This window comes from Epinephelus lanceolatus, chromosome 5 (genome assembly GCF_041903045.1).
Source record: "Epinephelus lanceolatus isolate andai-2023 chromosome 5, ASM4190304v1, whole genome shotgun sequence".
In the NCBI taxonomy this organism is placed as follows: Eukaryota; Metazoa; Chordata; class Actinopteri; order Perciformes; family Serranidae; genus Epinephelus; species Epinephelus lanceolatus.
This window is the reverse complement of record NC_135738.1, coordinates 47,658,780-47,680,000: the sequence shown is the minus strand read 5'-3', so window position 1 is coordinate 47,680,000 and position 21,221 is coordinate 47,658,780. Positions and strand designations below refer to the sequence as shown.

The window sequence follows — 21,221 nt, the reverse complement described above, 5'->3', positions numbered from 1 at the left end:
CCATTCAAACCACTGGATGTAATTTCTGACAAGGAAATACAGTACAGTATTTTGAAGAAACTAGAATATAAAACATGTTTTCAGTTATTTCACCTTTTTTTTGTTAAGTACATAACTCCACATGTGTTCATTCATAGTTTTGATGCCTTCAGTGAGAATCTACAATGTAAATAGTCATGAAAATAAAGAAAATGCATTGAATGAGAAGGTGTGTCCAAACTTTTGGCCTGTACTGTAGATATATATATATATATATATATATATATATATAGTTATACTGTTATATATATATACATACGTATGTCTATATAGCGTTTGACGAATTTCAAACTACATGCACAACAGATATTTGGAGATGTATAAATACAAACACACGAGAATATACCTTTTACTCAAAAGCCCATAATTCATATTCTAGTATCGACTATTTGTTAGTATCCAGTCAGATGGTCAAAAATGTAGTTAACTCTGAAATTCATAATATATTGATCTCAGACCATGCTCCCGTATCCGTTAGCTTTCTCCCCGCCTTTGAAGTAAATAACACAAAGCAATGGCGATTAAATAACTTAATATTGGGGGATGATAAATATGTTTCTTCAACAAAGGAAAAAATAAAAGAATATTTTACTTTGAATCTGTATTCAATAAATTCAGTTCAAACAGTACGGGAAGCATTTAAGGCCACATGCAGGGGGTGGATAATTAGCTACACAACTGTTAAAAAGAGGGAGAAGAATGAAAGGAAAAAAAACATTAAAAGAGGAACTTAATAAACTTGAAAAGGGACACATGAGGGAACCAGATAACCAAACATTAAGGGATTCTTTGCTATTATGCAGAGCACAAATGCAAGAAATAATGCACGAAGAAACCACATTTGCGCTATTTAAACTAAGAAGAAAACACTTCGAGTCAGGTGAGAAGGCAGGTAAAATGCTGGCTATGAGACTAACACGAATAGAATCTAAGCACCAAATCTTAAAGATATATGATTGTAATGGACAACCTGTACAAGATCGAAAGCAAATGAATCAGTGTTTTAAAAACTATTATAAGAATGAATGAATGAATCAGAAGGCAACCCTGATCTAAACGTTGTCCATAATTTTTTAGTAGTATATGCTTGCCTTCAATAAGAGAAGTAGACAAGACTGATCTAGAAGAATATATCACAGGTACAGAGATTAATACAGCCCTAAAATGTCTCTGTAATGGCAAAACACCTGGAGAAGACGGATTTAGTATTGAGTTTTGCAAAGCCTTTCAGAATGAACTCATACCTTACCTGACAATGCTATATAATGACGCAATAACTTCTCAATCAATGCCTGCCAGTATGAGAACTGTGATTACCACAATACCAAAACAAGGCAAAGATCCCACGCAAATGAGCAATTACAGGCCTCTTAGCCTGCTCAATAATGATTATAAAATATTTGCTAAAATACTGGCATTACGTGTGGGAAAAGTGGTTCCCTCATTGGTCCATTTTGACAAAGTAGGTTTTGTGAAAGGGCGTCATTCCTCAAGCAATATGAGAAGGCTATTGCAAGTGATTTTACAAAGCCACTTCACTTCAGCATCCAGTGATCTTGTTATCGCTGGATGCTGAAAAAGCATTTGACAGGGTTGAATGGTCATATTTATTTTATACTTTACAAAGATATGGTTTCGGTCAAGTTCACATGCAGTGGATAAGAGCACTCTATTACAAACCACTTGCTTGTGTTAAAACCAATGGAATTATGTCGCTGCCTTTTGAGTTAACACGATCCACATGGCAAGGGTGCCCAGTCTCACCATTAATCTTCATCTTGGCACTGGAAACCCTGGCATGCGCTATTCAAGCTAATCAACAAATAAGCTGTATTAAAATGTATGATCACGATTTAAAAATTTATTTATTTGCAGACAATATACTCTTAACATTGTCTAAATTAGAAAACTCAGTGGAACATCTGTTTAAGCTTATAAATGAGTTTGGCAAATTTTCTGGATATAAGGTAAACTGGAGCAAAGGTGAGGCAGTTCCCCTCAACTGTATGACATTTCCAGCACATCTTGGTGCAACCCAGATAGCCTGGAAGAAGGACGGTTTAAGATATCTTGGCATCAATATAATTTCCCCAATTGAAAAATTGTTTGAAATAAATAGTCCTAAATTGATTAAAGAAGATCTTATGAGATGGGGAACACTCCGGCTATCTTTATGGGGGCAAGCAGAGATAATTAAAATGAACATCTTTCCCAGACTTACTTTTACGATGGCATCAATCCCACTGAAATTTCCTGAATCTTGGTTTAAAGAAATTAAAAAACTCTTTGTAATGTTTCTATGGGGGAACAAAAACACCAAGAATCAGCCTTGGTAAGCTTGTAAGGTGCAAAAATAAAGGGGGGCTAGGAGTACCTGATGTATATGCATACTATTTAGCCTTTAATGGTAAATAACCTTTGCTATGGGCTTATCATGAACACCATGAAGCTAGAAGTTGGATATGGCTGGAAAACCAAATCATTGCTGAGAGCCAAAAGCAAATATCTCTGCCTGCTCTATGGTACTGTAAGAAAACAAGTATAAAATTTAAGAATCCTATTATAAATTTCTCATGTGATATAGTGAAGATTATACATAAGAAATGTGGAATAAACAGGTTAAACCTGCCTTCATGTCCATTGTGGAGGAATCCATTATTTACTGCAGGAGGGAAGACTCTCTTCAATAAGGAATGGAACAGATATAACATCAAGAAAGTGGAACAAATTGTAGAACAGGGGAAAATAATGTTCTTTAATGATGTTAAAGATAAATATAATTTGAATCAATCATGTTTTTTACAGTATCTTCAATTGAGAACAATATTGCAAAAGATCATATCTTAGGGTGTCACTGTGGCAGCAGATAAAGGATTAGATGACAGATTTAGAGAAATTGCAATAGGTAGAGGCACAGTATCCAAACTTTACAGTTATATTTCTCTTCCCTTCAGGAGTAATTTGGATAAAGTTAAACAACAGTGGGAACATGATTTTGGAAAACATCTGTCACCTGAACAATGGAACTTCATTATACGACATACAAACTATTTATCAAAATGTGTTAGATATAAAATTATACAGATTATACAAACAACATACATAACCCCATACAAACAGAACAAGATGAGCCCTCTTTCCCTGTGGAAAGAAAGGATCTTTGATGCATATGTTATGGAATTGTCCAGAAATATGGAAATTTTGGGAAAGAAAAAAAAATGTCTAAGCTTGATTTTAAAAAATGATGTAACAATATGCCCCGAAGTGTTAAAATGGACGGTGTAGAATCTAGTGTAATACAACAACTGTTGACGTTGGCATTCCTCTCTGTATGTATAGTATTGAGGATGGATGCCAAGGCCAACAGATTCATCCGCAAGTGGCTAGGCCTGCGCCAGAGCCTCTCCAATGCAGCTCTCTTTGGACGGAACACACTACAGCTTCCACTGAAATTGATCAACCTGGGCTACAGACAGGAGAAGGCAAGGCTTGTGTTAGAGCTAAGAGACTCGTCTGATCCATCTATTAGAAACATCAAAGCACCAGTTCAGACAGGTCGCAAGTGGAGGGCTGAGCAGGCAGTCGACCAAGCCATCAGTAGACTGAGGCACCTCGAGATCGTTGGCAGGACACGGTCAGGGAGAGCCGGCCTGTGATGGGGAACAGCTCCTAAGTTTTGGTCCAAAGCCACAAGGAAGGAGAGGAAAGAGCTGGTGGTCGCAGTGGTAATGGTAGAGGTCACTGTTCCATGGGAGGGAGAGATGCAGGCAGTCTTCGAGAGGAAGAAGGACAAGTACACGGAGCTGGCAGCTGAGTGCAGAGAAGCAGGGTGGTCAGCCACCATCCACTCTGTTGAAGTCAGCTGCAGAGGTTTCATTGGAACATCTGTCCAGTGCCTCTTGAAGATTGTGGGAGTGGCCGGTCCAGGGCTGAAGAAAGCCCTCAAGGAGTTGGCAGATGAGGCAGAGCAAGGCAGCTTCTGGCTTTGGATAAGAAGGAAGGATAAGGCGTGGGGAAGGCAAGGGTCCTAGGGTCAGCTGCAGGGGACGGTAGGGAGACGTCCCTATCCGTTGCTCCACCACCGTGAGATGTTCCGGGATTAATGGAGCGAAACATTATTGAAGGGTGGTTCCCGGCTGATGACTCTGCAGCTGACCCATTGGCACCGTCGGAGGTGCGACAGGCAGCGATGCCCAGCAGGTAGCCCATTACCTGTGCTTACACATGTGAAAAGGATTATACTCATGAATTGGAAAGTACGGAAACCCAACTGCTTTTGTTTGAATAACTGGCTGAAGGGCTTTACAGAATTAATTATGATGGAGCGTGCAGCTTCAGTTCTATAGGATATGCATGAACGAGATGACCTACATGGACTTTGGATACTTATTAAAAAAATACTTAAATATAAGAAATGCAATCCAAGAATAAATGTAAATGATAAAGCCAGTATAGGAATATGAATTTTAGTTTAAGTCAAACCCTCTCCGGGTAATGTTGGCACAGTGATTACTTAAGTAAGCTTGTTGCTTATTGTTCATGCTTATGTCAGTACTCTGTAACTCCTGGCGAATGCCTTTGTAGTGTGTGTGTGTGTGTGTATGTGTCGTATCTATTGTCTTTATTGTCTTTGTTATATGTTGTAAAAATTGAAAAATGTAAAAAAACAAAAAAAAACAAACAACCCACTAACACTTCAATAAGTATAAGTGGTGCAAAAATGGAGAATCTGCCGCTAAATATCATTATTAAGTTCCCCTAAACTTTTCCTTTCATCCTGAATCAGATGCGACGAATCGCAAGCTAACTTCAGCGTTGTAGTGCACAACAGGACAGTAACGTTAGCAGATTAGCTTACTGAAAGTTGCTATGTGAATATAATCACCTGAACATGTTTCTGCGTCTGTAAGACACAAACCCACTTGCATTATAGTCTATTACATTGAATTTAATGACATTTTAAATTCTATTCATAAGTGTCAGCTTATAAAAGCTGCAGGGTAGCGTTAGCTTGGATGTGAACATCCGGTAGCTAACAAATGATTATCGAGCTAACACTCCAACAACACCTTTCATTTGTTCAGTTAACGCTACATTTGACATGAGCCACAAACCAGACTGTTTTCATTAATTCATTCATCTTCTAACCGCTTCATCCTCTTGAGGGTCGCGGGGGGGCTGGAGCCTATCCCAGCTGACATCGGGTGAGAGGCAGGGTACACCCTGGACAGGTCGCCAGACTATCGCAGGGCTGACACATAGAGACAAACAACCATTCACGCTCACATTCACACCTACGGACAATTTAGAGTTATCAATTAACCTAGTCCCCAATCTGCATGTCTTTGGACTGTGGGAGGAAGCCGGAGTGCCCAGAGAGAACCCACGCTGACACGGGAGAACATGCAAACTCCACACAGAAGGGCTCCCACGCCCGGGATCGAACCGGCAACCCTCTTGCTGTGAGGCGAGAGTGCTAACCACCACACCACCGTGCCGCCCCACCCGACTGTTTTGTGCCAGTAAATATATTCAAGTTATTACCCACCTTATGTTTGCTGTAAAGTAGGTTAACAGCAGTGCCATCTACATCTCTCTGATTAGCAGGAAACAGATTATGTACGTTGCCTCATCTCACCAACATACGCCAAAGTGTGGGCGAGCCTAGAGCTTTTTCTATTTCAAAACAACAAACAACAAAACACTTTGTCACTTATTTGATTTATACTTTTTGGTCATCAGTATTTGTTTTCATATTAAGTGTAAGTATGTATTTTATCTCCCGTTGGCATTTTGTTCCCACATTATAATTTATGAGTAGGCCTACATTATTAAAGTATGGAAGACATGGAAGAACAAACTAAATTAACTGCACAGTAAGCTGTCAGTAAAGCATATTAACCATATGCGTCGTGTTTTATCTTGCTATATTTGTATTTGATTTCCTGGGATGAAAGAAGAGCGTGCACAGAGCTGGAAAAAGGTGAGCTTGCATCTTGAGGAGCCGTAATGCCGGACGAACACAATTGCCAGGGAAAAAACCTTCAACATTTTAATGACTTCAAAATTGTCAATGTGTTTACACCAAAACACAAGTGAGTCACATCTAGGGTGGGTGAATTCTGTCTGCTGATGGCAAGCGGAGTCATGAAGCCATAAACGAGCGTCAAGTAATGTAATGCTGGTGGGTTGAGTGACAGCTGAGACAGTCTTCAGATGCCAACAGTATCCATGACAACATACTGTCATCTGGACCTTTGTTCCGAAGTAAACAAACAGATGTACCCTGTAGTTGTATAGGCTACTCCCTAAAAATATAAAGGAACAATGTAGATTGCCTGTTTGTTTGTAATAAGGTCATTTTGAAATAAAATCACATCTCATTTATTACTTGCTGCAGAAGTCATCACTCCATCTTCCCTCCAATTTTTCCGTTTTATTGTCATACTGTACCTTGTAATAATAGAATAAGTACCCTCTAGTTAAAAACACTTACTGTATAAGTTCTCTCTAAATCCCCCCAAACGTCCATATTATTGATCAGTAGGTCGCACATACCCTGTTATAATAGAATAAGTACCCTGTAGTTTAAAATACCTACTGTTTAAGTTCTCTAAATCCCCCCCAAACTTCCATATTATTGATCAGTAGGTCGCACATGCCCTGTTATAATAGAATAGGTAACCAGTAGTTAAAAAAACCTATAATATAAATTCTCTGTAAATTCATGTATTGTTAGCCCCTTATTCCATAACTTAACATCTTGTTCCCCTGTACCTACATATATGTATTGGAACGTACTACACTGGTACACCGTTAGTACAACAGATTACACCGTAACTACCTGATAGTTACGGTGTAAATTGCGGGCTGTAATCTAAAGCGTTACCGACTTTTATTATTAATGACTTGATTTTAGATAATAATATTGATTGTATGTTTTTAACTGAGTCCTGGCTAAACACAGATGGACCTGCTACACTCATTGAAGCCTCACCACACAGCTACAGTTTTTCTTATTCAATCAGGACAGGAAAAAAGGGTGGGGGTACAGCATCCATTCTCTCACCATTACTTGGTTTTAAACAGTTTACATTTGATGAATACACTTCTTTTGAATATCACTCCTTCCTTTCACTCCTTCCACACTAACCACAATAAAGTTATTATTTTAGGTGATTTTATTTTGCACATAGACAATCAATCAGACTCTTTTGCATTAGAATTTTTTAATTTACTTAACTGAAGGAATTTTATCCAACATGTTACCCAGCCAACACACAACAGAGGCCACACTGTAGACTTAGTGATAACCTATGGCCTCTCTGCAAATATTTCTTCAGTTGTGGATGTAGGCATTTCTGATAATTTCTGTCTTTCTTACTGTAGATGGTTTTATACAAGAGGATATTCCAGAACTGTCAGGAAATGCTATCTAACTGCTAAAGTGGCTGAAAAAGAACTTATCCTGGATTTCAGGAGAAAACACGGGAGATCCAACACCGCTGTGGATTAATGGAGCATGTGTGGAGCAGGTTGACTCTTTCAAGTATCTGGGACTTCATATATCCAACAACATCTCCTGATCCATTAACATCAAAGAAATCGCCAAAAAGCACAGAAGCGTCTCCATTTCCTCAGGCTGCTCAGGAGAAATAACCTGGATGAGAAACTGCTTGTGACTTTTTACCGGTCAGCCATTGAAAGCATCTTAACCTACAATATTACAGTGTGGTACGCAGGCAGCACAGCTGCAGAGAAAAAGTAACTGCAGCGGATTATACGCACAGCTGGAAAAGTCATTGGCTGCCCGTTACCCTCACTTAAGGACATTGCCACCGCCCACTACCTCAAAAGAGCCTCCACCATTGCCAAAGACTCTACATACCCTGGCCATAAACTTTTCCAGCTGCTGCCTACAGGCAGACGCTATCGGTCCATCAAGGCACACACGTCCAGATTTCATAACACCTCTTTCCCCCAGGCCATCATTGCACTTAACTCTCAGTAACAACTCTGCAGTCTACACATTTTTATGGACTTTGTATATTGCTGTTTGCACTCCACTACTGCTTCTTGATGCAGAATTGCACTATGGTCTAACTAGGGGTTGGACTTATTGTTGTTTTTAATGTTAGTTCTATGATTTATGATGTGGGATGTGTGTGGGTGAGTTTTATTTATCAGTATTATTTATTTATGTGAGAATGTTGTCAAGCACCATTAGGAGCAGCATCTCTAATTTGTTGTATCTGGTATGCAATGACAATAAAGACTTCAATTCTTCTATTCTTCTAAAATCTTATTGAGTTTTCAAGTGACAGTCCTGCAGACTTTTTACACTAATCTTGTGATTTTATTGTAGATAGTGTTAACAGTAAACTTGGGTCAAATCTGGATAAAGTGGCCCAAGTAAAACTGAAAAAGGTTGCCACCAATTTGACACCCCCCTGGAGAAATTAAGAAATTAGACAATTAAAAAGAAACTGTCAGATAGCAGAAAGACGATGGGGAAATAAGCTAATGATCAACTACCAAATCAGAGATGAAATCAACTCACTATCTACAATAAAGCAGTTGAAATGCAAGACAGGCACAATTAAATTAATCACTGACAACCACAACAATCCAAAAATTCTTTTTTCAACCATTGATTGTTTAATTAACCCAGTTTTTGTGAAGTCCAGCAGTATGTCAACCAACTTAAAATGTGAAGAATTCGCAGTCCACTTCAGTAGTAAAATCAAAACAATTAGACTGAATTTAAGTCAACCCCAGCCTATTCATTTTAACACACCTGAACCTTTGTTTTTATGTGGGGAAACACCAGAGAAGTGTGTCCTGGTTGATGATGAAATGCTTGAGTGATCTCTCAATTAAAACCAGCAACCTGCCTTTAATATCCCATTCCACATTATTTTTAAAACATTTTATAGCTTTTTAGATGAAGACATTCTTAACATTGTAAATTATTCACTTCAGATGGGTGTTTTCCCTGCTGCTTTTAAAACTGCTGTTGGGATTCACAGGGCCACAGATGTTTTGTCATTTGGTAAAATCTACACTGGACATTGAAAGGCTTCCTTCTCTGCATGCTCTTTGTTCTCCAAACAAAGACAACTATTTGACACCCATCTCCAGGATGTCTCACCTCATACCTCAGTGACACGCAAGTCTCACAACTTTATTGGACAGGACTTTTACAGTGACATGTGACTCTGTGATGTCACAGGCATCTGTAGAAGGTCTGCTCCCTTCAGACAGTCCTGCTCTCTTACTCGGGAACTGAGGAACAGCCCACATCTCTTTCCAGCTGGGCCTGGAACAGCCCAGATGCTCAGGCCCTTGCTCCTTGCCCTAAACCGTCAAAGGTGGGCAATTGCTAACAGACTCTCTTTTGCCTGGACCATGACTTGCCCACGCTCAAGGCTGAGGCAAACCTGAACCAGAGAAGTTAGACTCGCAAGCACAAGGTTTGCAACTAGCTTTCCAGCAACAAGCAACTAAGTGAGTTAGCACCCAGTGTCTAACTCTGCAAGGACCCTGAGTGACTGGCTTCCTCGGATCAGAACCTTTGCACCAAGGACACAGCAAAGACTGCAGCTGGAACCACAGCTCTTCCCAGTCTTCTTCTGCCGGCTAACAAAGCAGCACACCACCAAGTGACTCTTTCTCCCATCCACTCAAGGATCGGTAAAGTTACAACTGGGCATAGCTTCATCACAGCTCTACAGGCTTAGCAAGACTGTTTAACTTGTTGTATGTGATTTAATGCTGTCATTGAGTTATTGTTGTGATTGTTTGCAGTTAGGTCGTTGATTAGTTGGCTTTGCCAAAGCTAAGTGTTTAGTTTGCTAAGCCATTTTGTTTTGTAGGCCAAACGGCTCTTTGATCACCACACCTGCCTTTGTATCTCTCTCTCTCTCTCTCTCTCTCTCTCTCTCTCTCGCACGCACACGCACGCACACACACACACACACACACACACACACCAAGCTTGTATATAGTTCGTTAGAATTTGTGTATTTTGGTTTGCTTTGCTAGTTTGTGAATAAATATAATTCTTTGGAATCATACCTGCTGTTTGTTTAATGTTGCACAAGAGTGAATGAATGGTCAACCTCTGCTGCGTCAAGAACTCCAAAATACTTTACTGTTAATTTTGGTTATTGTCATTCATTTAATTATTGATCAAACCTCCAAATTAATTTAGTGTATTTTATGAGACTGATATCTTTATCTGGCTATCATTTTCCCTTGACGGGAATGGTGCCCCAGGAGGTGATTTAATGTTAATTAAGTCACATTATTTAACATAATTATTAATTATTATTAATAATAATAATTAATTATTTCTGATAGCCAATTGACCCCAACATAATTGGTGCCTCCACGTGAAGCCCAAATTTAAATCCCTACATATTTGGTGCCCCTTGGTGAGGCCTAATATGTTGATCAATACATATTTGGTGCCGCCGTGTGAGACCTAAAATTATGTTCCCAACACTGCCATGGTTGAGCCTCTTTTGAAATGAAATGACTTACGCCAGATTTCCACTGGATGCGTATCCGTTGCAGAACGGCAGCGCTGGTTATCCGCTGCGTGCTCCGCCGTCCGTCAATACCCACCGGCTGCGTTTGCTGTGCGGTGCGGTGCAGCTCCGCCGGAAGACATCTCGGTGCACTGCCATGATTAATATCTCCTCGTCCATGGTGTTCACGGGGTGAAATGACGTCTGAAAACCTCTGACCTGTTGACTTCAGGCCTGCCTCTGCCCATTATGTAGTTTTTAAGGTGTAGTGCAGGGAAATATGATCCGCCGTGAACACTATGTACTTTATTTTGAAAATTAACCGGATGTTTTATTGTGTTTCTGTGCACAACTTCCTGCCCAGCGCGATCTGCTCTGTGCTGAATTGCTGCATTGTGCTCCGGCGTCTGGCAAAAATAGAAGTCCTGCGTATCTGTTGCGGAGGGCTCCGGAGTGCCCGAGCTGAGACGGAGCCGGAACACAGCACAGCCGCAGCCGGTGGAAACACACACATTGACTAGAATGGAATCCTATTGGCTCCGCTGCCGTGCCGGAGCGCAGACGTAACCAACACGCATCTGGTGGAAATTGGCCTTTAGATGCCCCAGTACTTAGCAACTACAGACCACTGTCCAATCTGCCATTTTTAAGTAAAATGTAAAAGTAAAATTTTAGCTCGTTTTTAACCATATTATATGATCTCCCGCAACATTTTTGAAAAATATCAGTCTGGTTTTCAAAGTATTTGAACTTGGTCCCCCAAGGTGCAATTTTAGGTCCAACACTTTTTAATCTTTACATGCTGCCAGTTGGAAACATCATCAAGAGGCACGGCATCAGTTTCTATAGTTATGCTGATGATACACAGCTGTACATCACCATGTCTCCTGATGATTCAGGACCAATTGATGCCCTTTTTAACTGTATTTTAGGTATTAAGTCCTGGATGGCAGAAAAAAAAATTTCAACTCAACCAGGACAAAACCAAGGTCTAAGTTATTGGTCCTGAAGCTCAGAGAGAGAGAAACTCAACACAAAACTGCAAGAACTGGCACTAAAACCCTGTCAACAGTTTAAAAATCTTGGAGTTATCTTTGCATTGAATCTTAATTTTGAAACACATATTAGAAGTGTAGACAAAACTGGATTTTATTATCTTAAGAACATTGCCAGAGCACAACAGTTTGTCTCTCAATCCAACACACATGGTGCATGCTTTTATCACCTGTAGAATTGATTACTGTAATGCTCTACTTTCTGGTCTTCCTAAGAAAAACATTGCTCAATTACAGTTATTACAAAACTCAGCTGCCCCTTTGCTGAAAAGGACCAGAAAGAGAGCACACATTACACCAATTTTAAAGTCTCTGCATTGGCTTCATGTGTGCTTCAGAAAACTATTACTCAGCATTAATAGAAGAAAATAAGAACAACCTCAGGTTTCTTTTCAGCACTGTAGCCAGGCTGACTGAGAGTCACAGCTCTATTGAGCCTTGTATTCCTTTAGCCCTTAGCAGTAATGATTTTATGATTTTTTTTAATGACAAAATTCTAACTATTAGAGGCAAAACTCATGACCTTTTGTCCTAAGATAGTACCTATCAGCCCTCAAACACAGCTGTAAGACCTAATATATATTTAGATTGCTTCTCCCCGATTTCTCTTCAAGAATTGACCGCAGTGATTTCTTCATCTAAATCATCAACGTGTCTCTTAGACCCCATCCCAACTAGGCTATTTAAGGAAGTCTTACCTTTAGTTAACGCTCATATATTAGACATGATCAGTATATCTTTATTAACAGGCTATGTACCACAGTCTTTTGAGGTAGCTGTAATTAAACCTCTCCTAAAGAAACCACCCTGGATCCAGAGGTGTTAGCCAATTATAGACCAATATCTAATCTTCCCTTTCTTTCAAAGATCCTTGAGAAAGTAGTCGCAGACCAGCTGTGTGATTTTCTCCATGATAATAATTTATTTGGGGAATTCCAGTCAGGATTTAGAGTGCATCATAGCACTGAGACAGCACTAGTTAAAATTACAAATGACCTTCTGATTGCTTCAGACAAAGTACTCATCCCTGTACTTGTTTTATTAGATCTTAGTGCGGCGTTTGACACTATTAACCATCAAATTCTGCTACAGAGACTGGAACACTTAATTGGCAAAAAAGGTTGTTCACTAAGCTGGTTTAAATCTTATTTATCTGATCGTTTTCAGTTTGTTCACGTTCATAATGAATCATCCTTATGTACTAAAGTTTGTTTTGGAGTTCCGCAAGGTTCTGTGCTCGGACCAATCCTATTTACTCTATATATGCTTCCTTTAGATAACATCATTAGAAATCACTCTGTAAATTTCCATTGTTATGCTGATGATATACAGTTGTATTTATCGATGAAGCCAGAAGAAACTAATCAATTAACTAAACTTCATAATTGCCTTAAAGACATGAAAACCTGGATGAGCACCAATTTCCCTATGTTAAATTCAGACAAAACTGAAGTTATTGTTCTTGGCCCCAAACAACTCAGAAACTCTTTATCTGATGACATAGTTTCTCTAGATGGCATTGCTCTGGCCTCTAGCACTACCACAAGAAACCTTGGAGTAATATTTGATCAAGATTCTTCTTTTAATTCTCATTTAAAACAAACCTCACGACTGCATTTTTTCATCTTCGTAATATTGCGAAAATTAGGCCTACCCTGACCCGAAAAGATGCAGAAAAATTGGTCCACGCTTTTGTTACCTCTAGGCTGGATTACTGTAACTCCCTATTATCAGGTAGCTCTAATAAGTCTTTAAAAACTCTCCAGCTAATTCAGAATGCAGCGGCACTAACAGAAAATAAGAAACAAGATCATATTTCTCCTGTTTTAGCTTCTCTGCACTGGCTCCCTGTAAAATCCAGAATTGAATTTAAAATCCTACTGTTAACTTATAAAGCTCTAAATGGTCAGGCTCCATCATATCTTCGAGAGCTCATAGTGCCATATTATCCCACCAGAACACTGCGCTCTGAGAATGCAGGGCTACTCGTGGTCCCTAAAATCTCCAAAAGATCAGGAGCCAGAGCCTTCAGCTATCAGGCTCCTCTCTGTGGAATCATCTTCCTGTTGCAGTCCGGAAGGCAGACACCATCTCCACATTTAAGATTAGACTTAAGACTCTCCTCTTTGATAAAGCTTATAGTTAGGGCCGGCTCAGGCTTGCCTTGTACCAGCCCCTAGTTAGGCTGACTTAGGCCTAGTCTGCTGAGGGGACCTCCTATAATACATCGGTTACTTTCTCTCTCTCTCTCTCTCTCTCATGTCTTGTTATTGCATCTTGCTAACTTGGCCGTACTGCATATCACTAACTCAGCTTCTTCTCCGGAGCCTTTGTGCTCCACTGACTCTCAGGTTAACTCATATGGCAGCAGTGCCTGGATAGTGTGATGTGTGTGGTTATGCTGCTGCTGTGGTCCTGCCAGATGCCTCCTGCTGCTGCTGTTATGATTAGTCATACTTCGACTGTTATTATACACATATGATTATTCTCACATATGTATACTATCAAACATTAATATATACTTTCAACATATTGTACCACAATAGCCAGAATTATAACTAATATTATTACTTTCATTAATGATGTTGTAAGCTACTGTCATTACCGTCTGTCCTTCATCTCTCTCTGTCTCTCTCTCTGTCTCTCTTTCTGTCTCATTGTGTCATACAGATTACTGTTAATTTATTATGCTGATCTGTTCTGTACGACATCTATTGCACGTCTGTCCGTCCTGGAAGAGGGATCCCTCCTCAGTTGCTCTTCCTGAGGTTTCTACCATTTTTTTTCCACTGTTAAAGGGTTTTTTTGGGGGGTTTTTCCTTATCGGCTTTGAGGGTCCTAAAGCTGCATTCACACCAAACGCGAATTCACAAATTTGCGCATCAAGATTACATACAAAGTCAATGCAAAGACGCGATTAGACGCGAATTCGCGCTGGGCGGCGCGATGGATGCGTCTAGCGCGACAGATAAAATGTAGATAAAATGTTTTGCGATAGACGCGAAATTCGCGTCCAGTATGTTATCGCTCCAGTTGAAAATATTGAACTTTTGAGGCGAATTCGCGTGACGCTGTGCCGCAAAAGCCAATCAGCGTTGAGATTCTCCCGATGTCACTGGTGTGTGTCAACAATGTCCAGTTGTTGACACAACAATAAACTGCTACTCACCGGAGACAGATGGACAGACGCTCCGCAGCTGAAATGGAGTGCCTGTAGTTGGTGTCCTACCAGGAGATTCTGGCGCCAACCCTTGCCAACAGGTCCTCAAACTGGGCCCCAGTCAGCCTGAAGTACCGCTGAAAGTGGCTATCATCCAGACGGAGTTCCTGGAGGAGATGGTGAAACTCGCCGAGCTGGATGCGCTTCTGCAGGATAGGGTGAACCCAAAAATGATGGCGTTTGGCCCTCCGATGCATCTGGGACTTCCAGAGCAGGTACAAAGCAGCGATGGTGGTTATCTCAGCCATGGTCGTCAGTGGCTACCCGGAGCTATATGATACTACATGTCTACTCTACAGAGACCACAACAAAAAGTAGCAGGCTTGGGTGAAAGTCGCCGAGGAGACTGGTCTACTTGGTAAGTTCTGTAAATATGTGTCCTTAATTAGTTTGCAGAATGGTTGTACTATGAACGTTAGCACTAGCTTAGCTCCAGTTAGCACAGCCGGCTTTCCCGCTACTCGTGCAAATGACACGATAACGCGAATTAACAAAATGGTCAGGCGTCTAAACTCACGCGTTACGGGCAGCGTGTTACTCATGTTACGAGCGAGTAATTCGCTTCACTCGTGCCCAGTGTGAACGCTACATAAGGACAGAGGGATGTCGTATGCTGTAAAGCCCTGTGAGGCAAATTGTGATTTGTGATATTGGGCTTTATAAAAAAAAAATTGATTGATTGATTGATTGATTGATTGAATTGAGAATTGATTTTTAAGATCCTTTTATTGGTGTATAAAGCTCTTAATGGTCTTAGTCCTACCTATTTATCAGAGTTGCTTTTATGGTATGAACCCTCTAGAACCCTTGTTTTTATTTTGTGAAGCACTTTGTGTTGCATTCTTTTGTATGTAAAGTGCTATATCAATAAAATTTGACTGATTGATTGATTGATTGATTGCTTGATTGACTTGGTTGGAACAATGACCACATGGTTAGCCGTCACATGATCAAAGCTGATGGAGAGTCCACTTGCATTTTGCCACAGCAATAACCCAACCTAAATACAGTGTTTATTATTTGGGCCAAGCCTGACACAGGGCCGAGGTTGGACCACTGACACCAGAAAAAAAAGTGAACTTGTGAAGCCTCAACATCAGAGTGGCTGTTTACAGTATGACTTTCTACTGATGTTGTAGACAAAAGGGTTTTCTCTGAGACTGGAACAAACAGGCCTACAGTGAAGATGATTAAAGGTTCCATGAAAATGGTAAAAGGGCAACAAGACTGGAACTACACTGACATGTTAAGACATGGTTGTCTGAGTGGTAATAGCTACAGTACTTACAGGACAGTATTTTCTATGAAAAACTGAAAGAACTAACAAAGAAAGAAGAGAGAAGGAGAGACAGATAAGCCCCAAATAAGGGGTGATTTGAACTTTACCTGTGTAGTTTCATACAACAGTCTGATGCCTCCCTGGGATACGAAAGCCTGTCTGCCAGCAGTACTGTGGGTGACCTTATGGAGGCAGCGCAGCAGTGCATGGCGGATTGTTACTGCAATATGTTGAGTGTCCTTTCTGTGCCAGTCCTCATAAAGCCGCATGAGGCCGAAGATGTAACCCTTAGATACCACTGAGGAAACATTAGCCTCTGTGAGAGAGAGACACAGACAAATACAGGAGAGGGAGGGAAGGACATCAGTGCTTTGCTTCTCTGATATCTACTTAAATAATAGCTGACTGGACAGAGTGTGAACTGAGCAAATAAACATAACATCCAAAGGTGAATGGTGGTCTGTCTATGTGTTACTGTCACCGACTGGTAACCTGTTCATGTGTACCCTGCCTCCCGCTGTACATATAAACCATCACTGAAGTGTAGTGGGGCTGTAAATGTTTGTGTATTTGGTGCCAAACCATCATGGTTTTGGGTACACGGTCTGGTGCACGCAGTCACACGCAAAATACACAGTATATAGATTAATGCACTTAATGTGCAACACAGAAGCAGAAAAGGATTAATTACTGAAGCAAATGGCATTTACATTGGTATATATAGCCAAGCTGCAGCTTATTCTAACATTCCCCCTAATGAACAAGTTGTACTTGTTGTTATTCCATTTATTTTGTATTTTCAGTTTCATAGTACAAAAGGTGCCATCACTGTTGTAGCCTGATGTGACCTGTTGCTCTTTGAAAAATTGATTGTTCAGTGTTTGGACAGTATAAAGGCGTTAACACACTGACTCAGTTTTTTGCATGTGTTTTTTTAATCAATCATCCAAAAAAAGTGTTACACACAGAAACCTTGCACACTTAATCAGATGCATTATATTGTTCTATTTTTTGCTAAAAAATGTAAAGACACATTTGCTCCCTTGCTTCTCCTTATTTTTCCTTCAACAATTCTTTACTAATTTTTCCATTAAACCAACCATACATTTGTTTGCAGCATATATTGAAAATAAAGGTATTCACAAGAAAAGGGCAGCTGCATCATTCAAGTGATTACAATTGTTACAGGTGCCCAAACCACCACCCTCCCAAACCATCCCAACAATTGTGGCACGTCACCTTTAAGAGCCCATAAAAACCAAACCGTTCGAGTAATGACAAAGTTATTCAAAAGATCTGTTCAGCAGGGGTTGGCCTGTGATGTGTGTGAGTTTGAAGCTGATACGATAAACGGTGGGCCATTTTAGTGTGTCTAGGTAGCGCAAAGACATTCAGGAGGTTTTGTGGCATGTCACCTTTAAGAGCCCATAAAATCAAAACCGTTCGAGTAATGACAAAGTTATTCAGACGATCTGTTCAGCAGGGGTTGAACTGTCATGTGTGTGAGTTTGAAGCTGATAAGATAAACAGTGTAGGAGGAAATATTTTTTGAGAAAGAGAATTTTTGAAAAATGACGTTACTTTGAAAGGGCAAATAGCTCACTTCCTGTTGGATTTAGGTCAGGGGTGTCATTTTTAGGTCTTGATGAGACGAACAAGCCAGCTTTGGTTTGATCTTTCTACAACATCCCTACAGGCAGCAGTGGCCATTTTAGTGTGTCTAGGTGGCACAAAGATTGTCAGGAGGTTTTGTGGCACGTCACCTTGAAGAGGCCATAAAATCCAAACCGTTTAAGTAATTACAAAGGTATGAAGAAGATCTGTTTAGCAGGAGTTGGTCTGGCATGTGTGCATGTTTGAAGCCAATACGATAAACATTCTAGGAGAAGATAATTTTTGAAAAAACAGCATTTTGAGGCAAAATCTTACTTTGAAACGGCAAATAGCTCACTTCCAGTTCGGTTTAAGTCAGGGGTGTCAGTGCATGATTTGTAGGTCTTGATGAGATGAACAAGCTAGTTTTGGTTTTGTCTTTATACGACATTCCTACGGGCTGCAACAGCCATTTCAGTGTGCCTAGGTGGCACTAGAGAGCCCATTTTGGCACGTTTGGGATTATTTTTTTCATTTTAACAAATTTTTCACCAGTCCTGACATGCGTGCCAATTTTGGTGAGTTTTTGAGCATGTTTAGGGGGTGAAATTTGGGTTTGTAATACATATAAGACCTCCCTAGTAATACATTTTATCTGAAAAGCGCCTTTCAAAACAGTCAAGGTCATTGTACAATAGTAAAAAAAGTAATAAATAACAACAAGGAGAGACAACAACACAGAAGAAACAATACAGAAAAAAATGGAAAGTGCAATCAGAGAGAGTATGCTAATTTGAACAGGTGAGTTTTGAGTCTGGATTTAAACAGCTGAAGAGAATTAATATTGCGGATGTCAGGGAGGGGTGAGTTCCAGAGTTGAGGAGCAGAGCAGCAGAAAGCTCTACTCCCTATGGTGCTGAGGTGGGCACAGGGGAGGATTGGAAGGAGCAGGAGGAGGTGGCAATGTGGAGGAGATTGGACAAATATGGTGGGGGTGAGGTTATGGATGGCCTTGAATGTGTAAAAGAGAATTTTGAATTGAATCCTGGATTTAACCGGAAGCCAGTGTAGTTGCTGGAGGACAGGGGTGATGTGGTGGAATGAGGGGGTTTTTGGTGATGATACGAGCAGTGGAGTTTTGGACCATTTGAAGCTTATGGAGGGACTTGTGAGGGAGAATTGCAGTAGTCGATGCAGGAGGGGACAAGGCTATGGACAAGAATAGAAGTGGTGTGGGGGCTGAGGGAAGGGTGGAGACGATTAATGTTGCAGAGATGAAAATATGCAGACCGTGTAATATTATTGATATGAGAGTGGAAGGATAGTGTGAATGTGAATGAACTGAGTGCGGCTGGAGAGATATGAGTGAAACCAGTCCAGGGGGGCTTGGACCCCTAATAATAACTAGAACTGCAAGCAGTTATGAATGGGGTCCAAGCCTCCCAGCGCAACTCAGCCTCCAAGCCCCATGGAGCCCACAATGGTCGGCCTCAAAGGACGACAGGGCGAGCATCAGGACATAGGCCAACGTCTGAGCTGCAGTATTCACCGTAATGGGAAGTGCATTGGAAGTACTACAGGCTGAATGCGTTTGTTGCAATAAGTCACGCCCACTTTGACCAATCATTACCAAATTTTGCTGCTGGCCTCAAGAGTTTAGTTTATGGATATGTGATTTAAAATGTGGAAGTAACAGGAAAAAATGCGTTTGCATCTGTTATATCGCCACCCAGTGGAGTATCTGCGCAATTTTTGGTATGGTAGGTCTGTGTCCTATTCTAAATGTACTCTATGAATTTCAAAGCGCTTAGTACAATAGTTCAGCTGAAATAAATGTTAGTTTTTTATCTTGTAATAAGCCACGCCCACATCGACCAATCATGACCACCTTCAATATATGACCTCAGGAATGGCCCTACATCATACCCACCAAATGCACAAAAGTGGCACAAGTAAATTCAAAATGGCGGACGTCCTGTTGGGTTTGGAGCATGGCTCCAAGAGGCTTTCTTGTACGTGATAGAGTGTTACAGATCACATCAGACAACAGGATGTTCGACCTGTGATGTGTATGCCACGTTTGATGAGTTTTCAAGCATCCCTTGTCCCTTCATAACAACATTGTGTTTGATGGCAAACAAGGCGGCGCCAAGGTGACTGCGTTTGACGAAACTCAAAAGCTTCATTTTTAAGTATCATCAAGGTTTAAGGACTTAGACCAGCAATGTTTGAGGTGGGTCTGATTAACCTGCTAGAAGCGGGACATCAAAGAATGTATAAAGTAGCTTTCTGTTGCCAGAAGGTGGCACTATGGCGGTGATTCAAAATTCCTCTGTAGATGTGTTCAAGGCTAGACTGTCATCATATGTGTGAAGTTTTGGCAAGATATTCCCATGTGGAGTCAAGTTACAGCAACATTTATCATCACGGCGAAACATCAAAGTTCGCCACCAGGCCGTGGCCACGCCCTTTGACGAAAACTCACAGTTTCCACAATAAAGCATCATCAACGTCTGATGACTTTTTTCACCAAGTTTGATGTGGATCTGGTCAAGTCTGTAGGAGATGTACATTAAAGTCTAAAACATGACATTTCCCATTGCCAGTAGGGGGCGCTATGTTTATCTCTAATTATTGAGATGTAGATGTGTTCAGGGCGGGACTGTCATCAATCCTGTGAAGTTTGGTCAAAATTGGACCATGTATGCTGGAGTTATAAACTACTTCCTGTTTAGTGGCGAGACCCCTAACTTTGACGCCATCCCACGGTCACACGCATTGATGAAAACTCAAGCTTTTGATAACTTTTCATCTTCAACGTCTTGGGATGGGACAGACCAAGGTTTGAAGTCAATCGGATGAAATCTCTAGGACTAGTTTGTTCATTTATGACCCCTGGAAATGGCCAAAAATGTACCAAAATTGCACAGTAAATTCAAAATGGCTGACTTCCTGTTGGGTTCAGAGCATGCCTCCAAGAGGCTTTTTTGTACATCTCTGGGCTTTAGATAAGCCTGCCGAGTTTCATACATGTAGGTTAAACTAGCTTCAGGGGTTGTTTCCTCAAACTTTTGTAGGGGGCGCTACTGAGCCATTTCTTGGAACCCGAACATGAGACCCTTAAAATATCAAATTTTTCACCAGTTCTGAGATGTGTGCAAAGTTTCATGAGTTTTTGGGTATGTTAAGCCTCCCAAAAAGGCAATTCATTTGGAGGAAGAATAATAATAATAAATAATAATAATAATAAAAAATCCTTGCATTTCAATAGGGTTCTCGCACCCCTAGGTGCTTGGGCCCTAATAATAAAAAATCCTTGCATTTCAAAAGGGTCCTCGGACCGCTAGGTGCTCGGGCCCTAATTAAAGCTGCAAGCAGCGATGAACGGGCCCTCGCAGTCCACGCGCATCGGGGCATGCTGCCGTCGGGGGGCGTGCACCTAGATGTCTTGTCAGCTGTAATAAATTTAAAAAAATAAACGTTATCTCTTACTTACATATCCA

General features: G+C 40.7%; 1 protein-coding gene across 2 annotated transcripts in view; it reads right to left on the bottom strand.

The window, feature by feature from the left end:
- agbl1 (AGBL carboxypeptidase 1) overlaps nucleotides 1-21,221 on the bottom strand; it is a 746,393-nt gene that overhangs the window by 498,224 nt on the left and 226,948 nt on the right. For both annotated transcript variants that reach the window (XM_078168290.1, XM_078168291.1), the window contains exon 8: nucleotides 16,233-16,441. In XM_078168290.1, coding sequence (XP_078024416.1) covers nucleotides 16,233-16,441 — 209 coding nt within the window. The remainder of the gene's footprint in view (nucleotides 1-16,232; nucleotides 16,442-21,221) is intronic.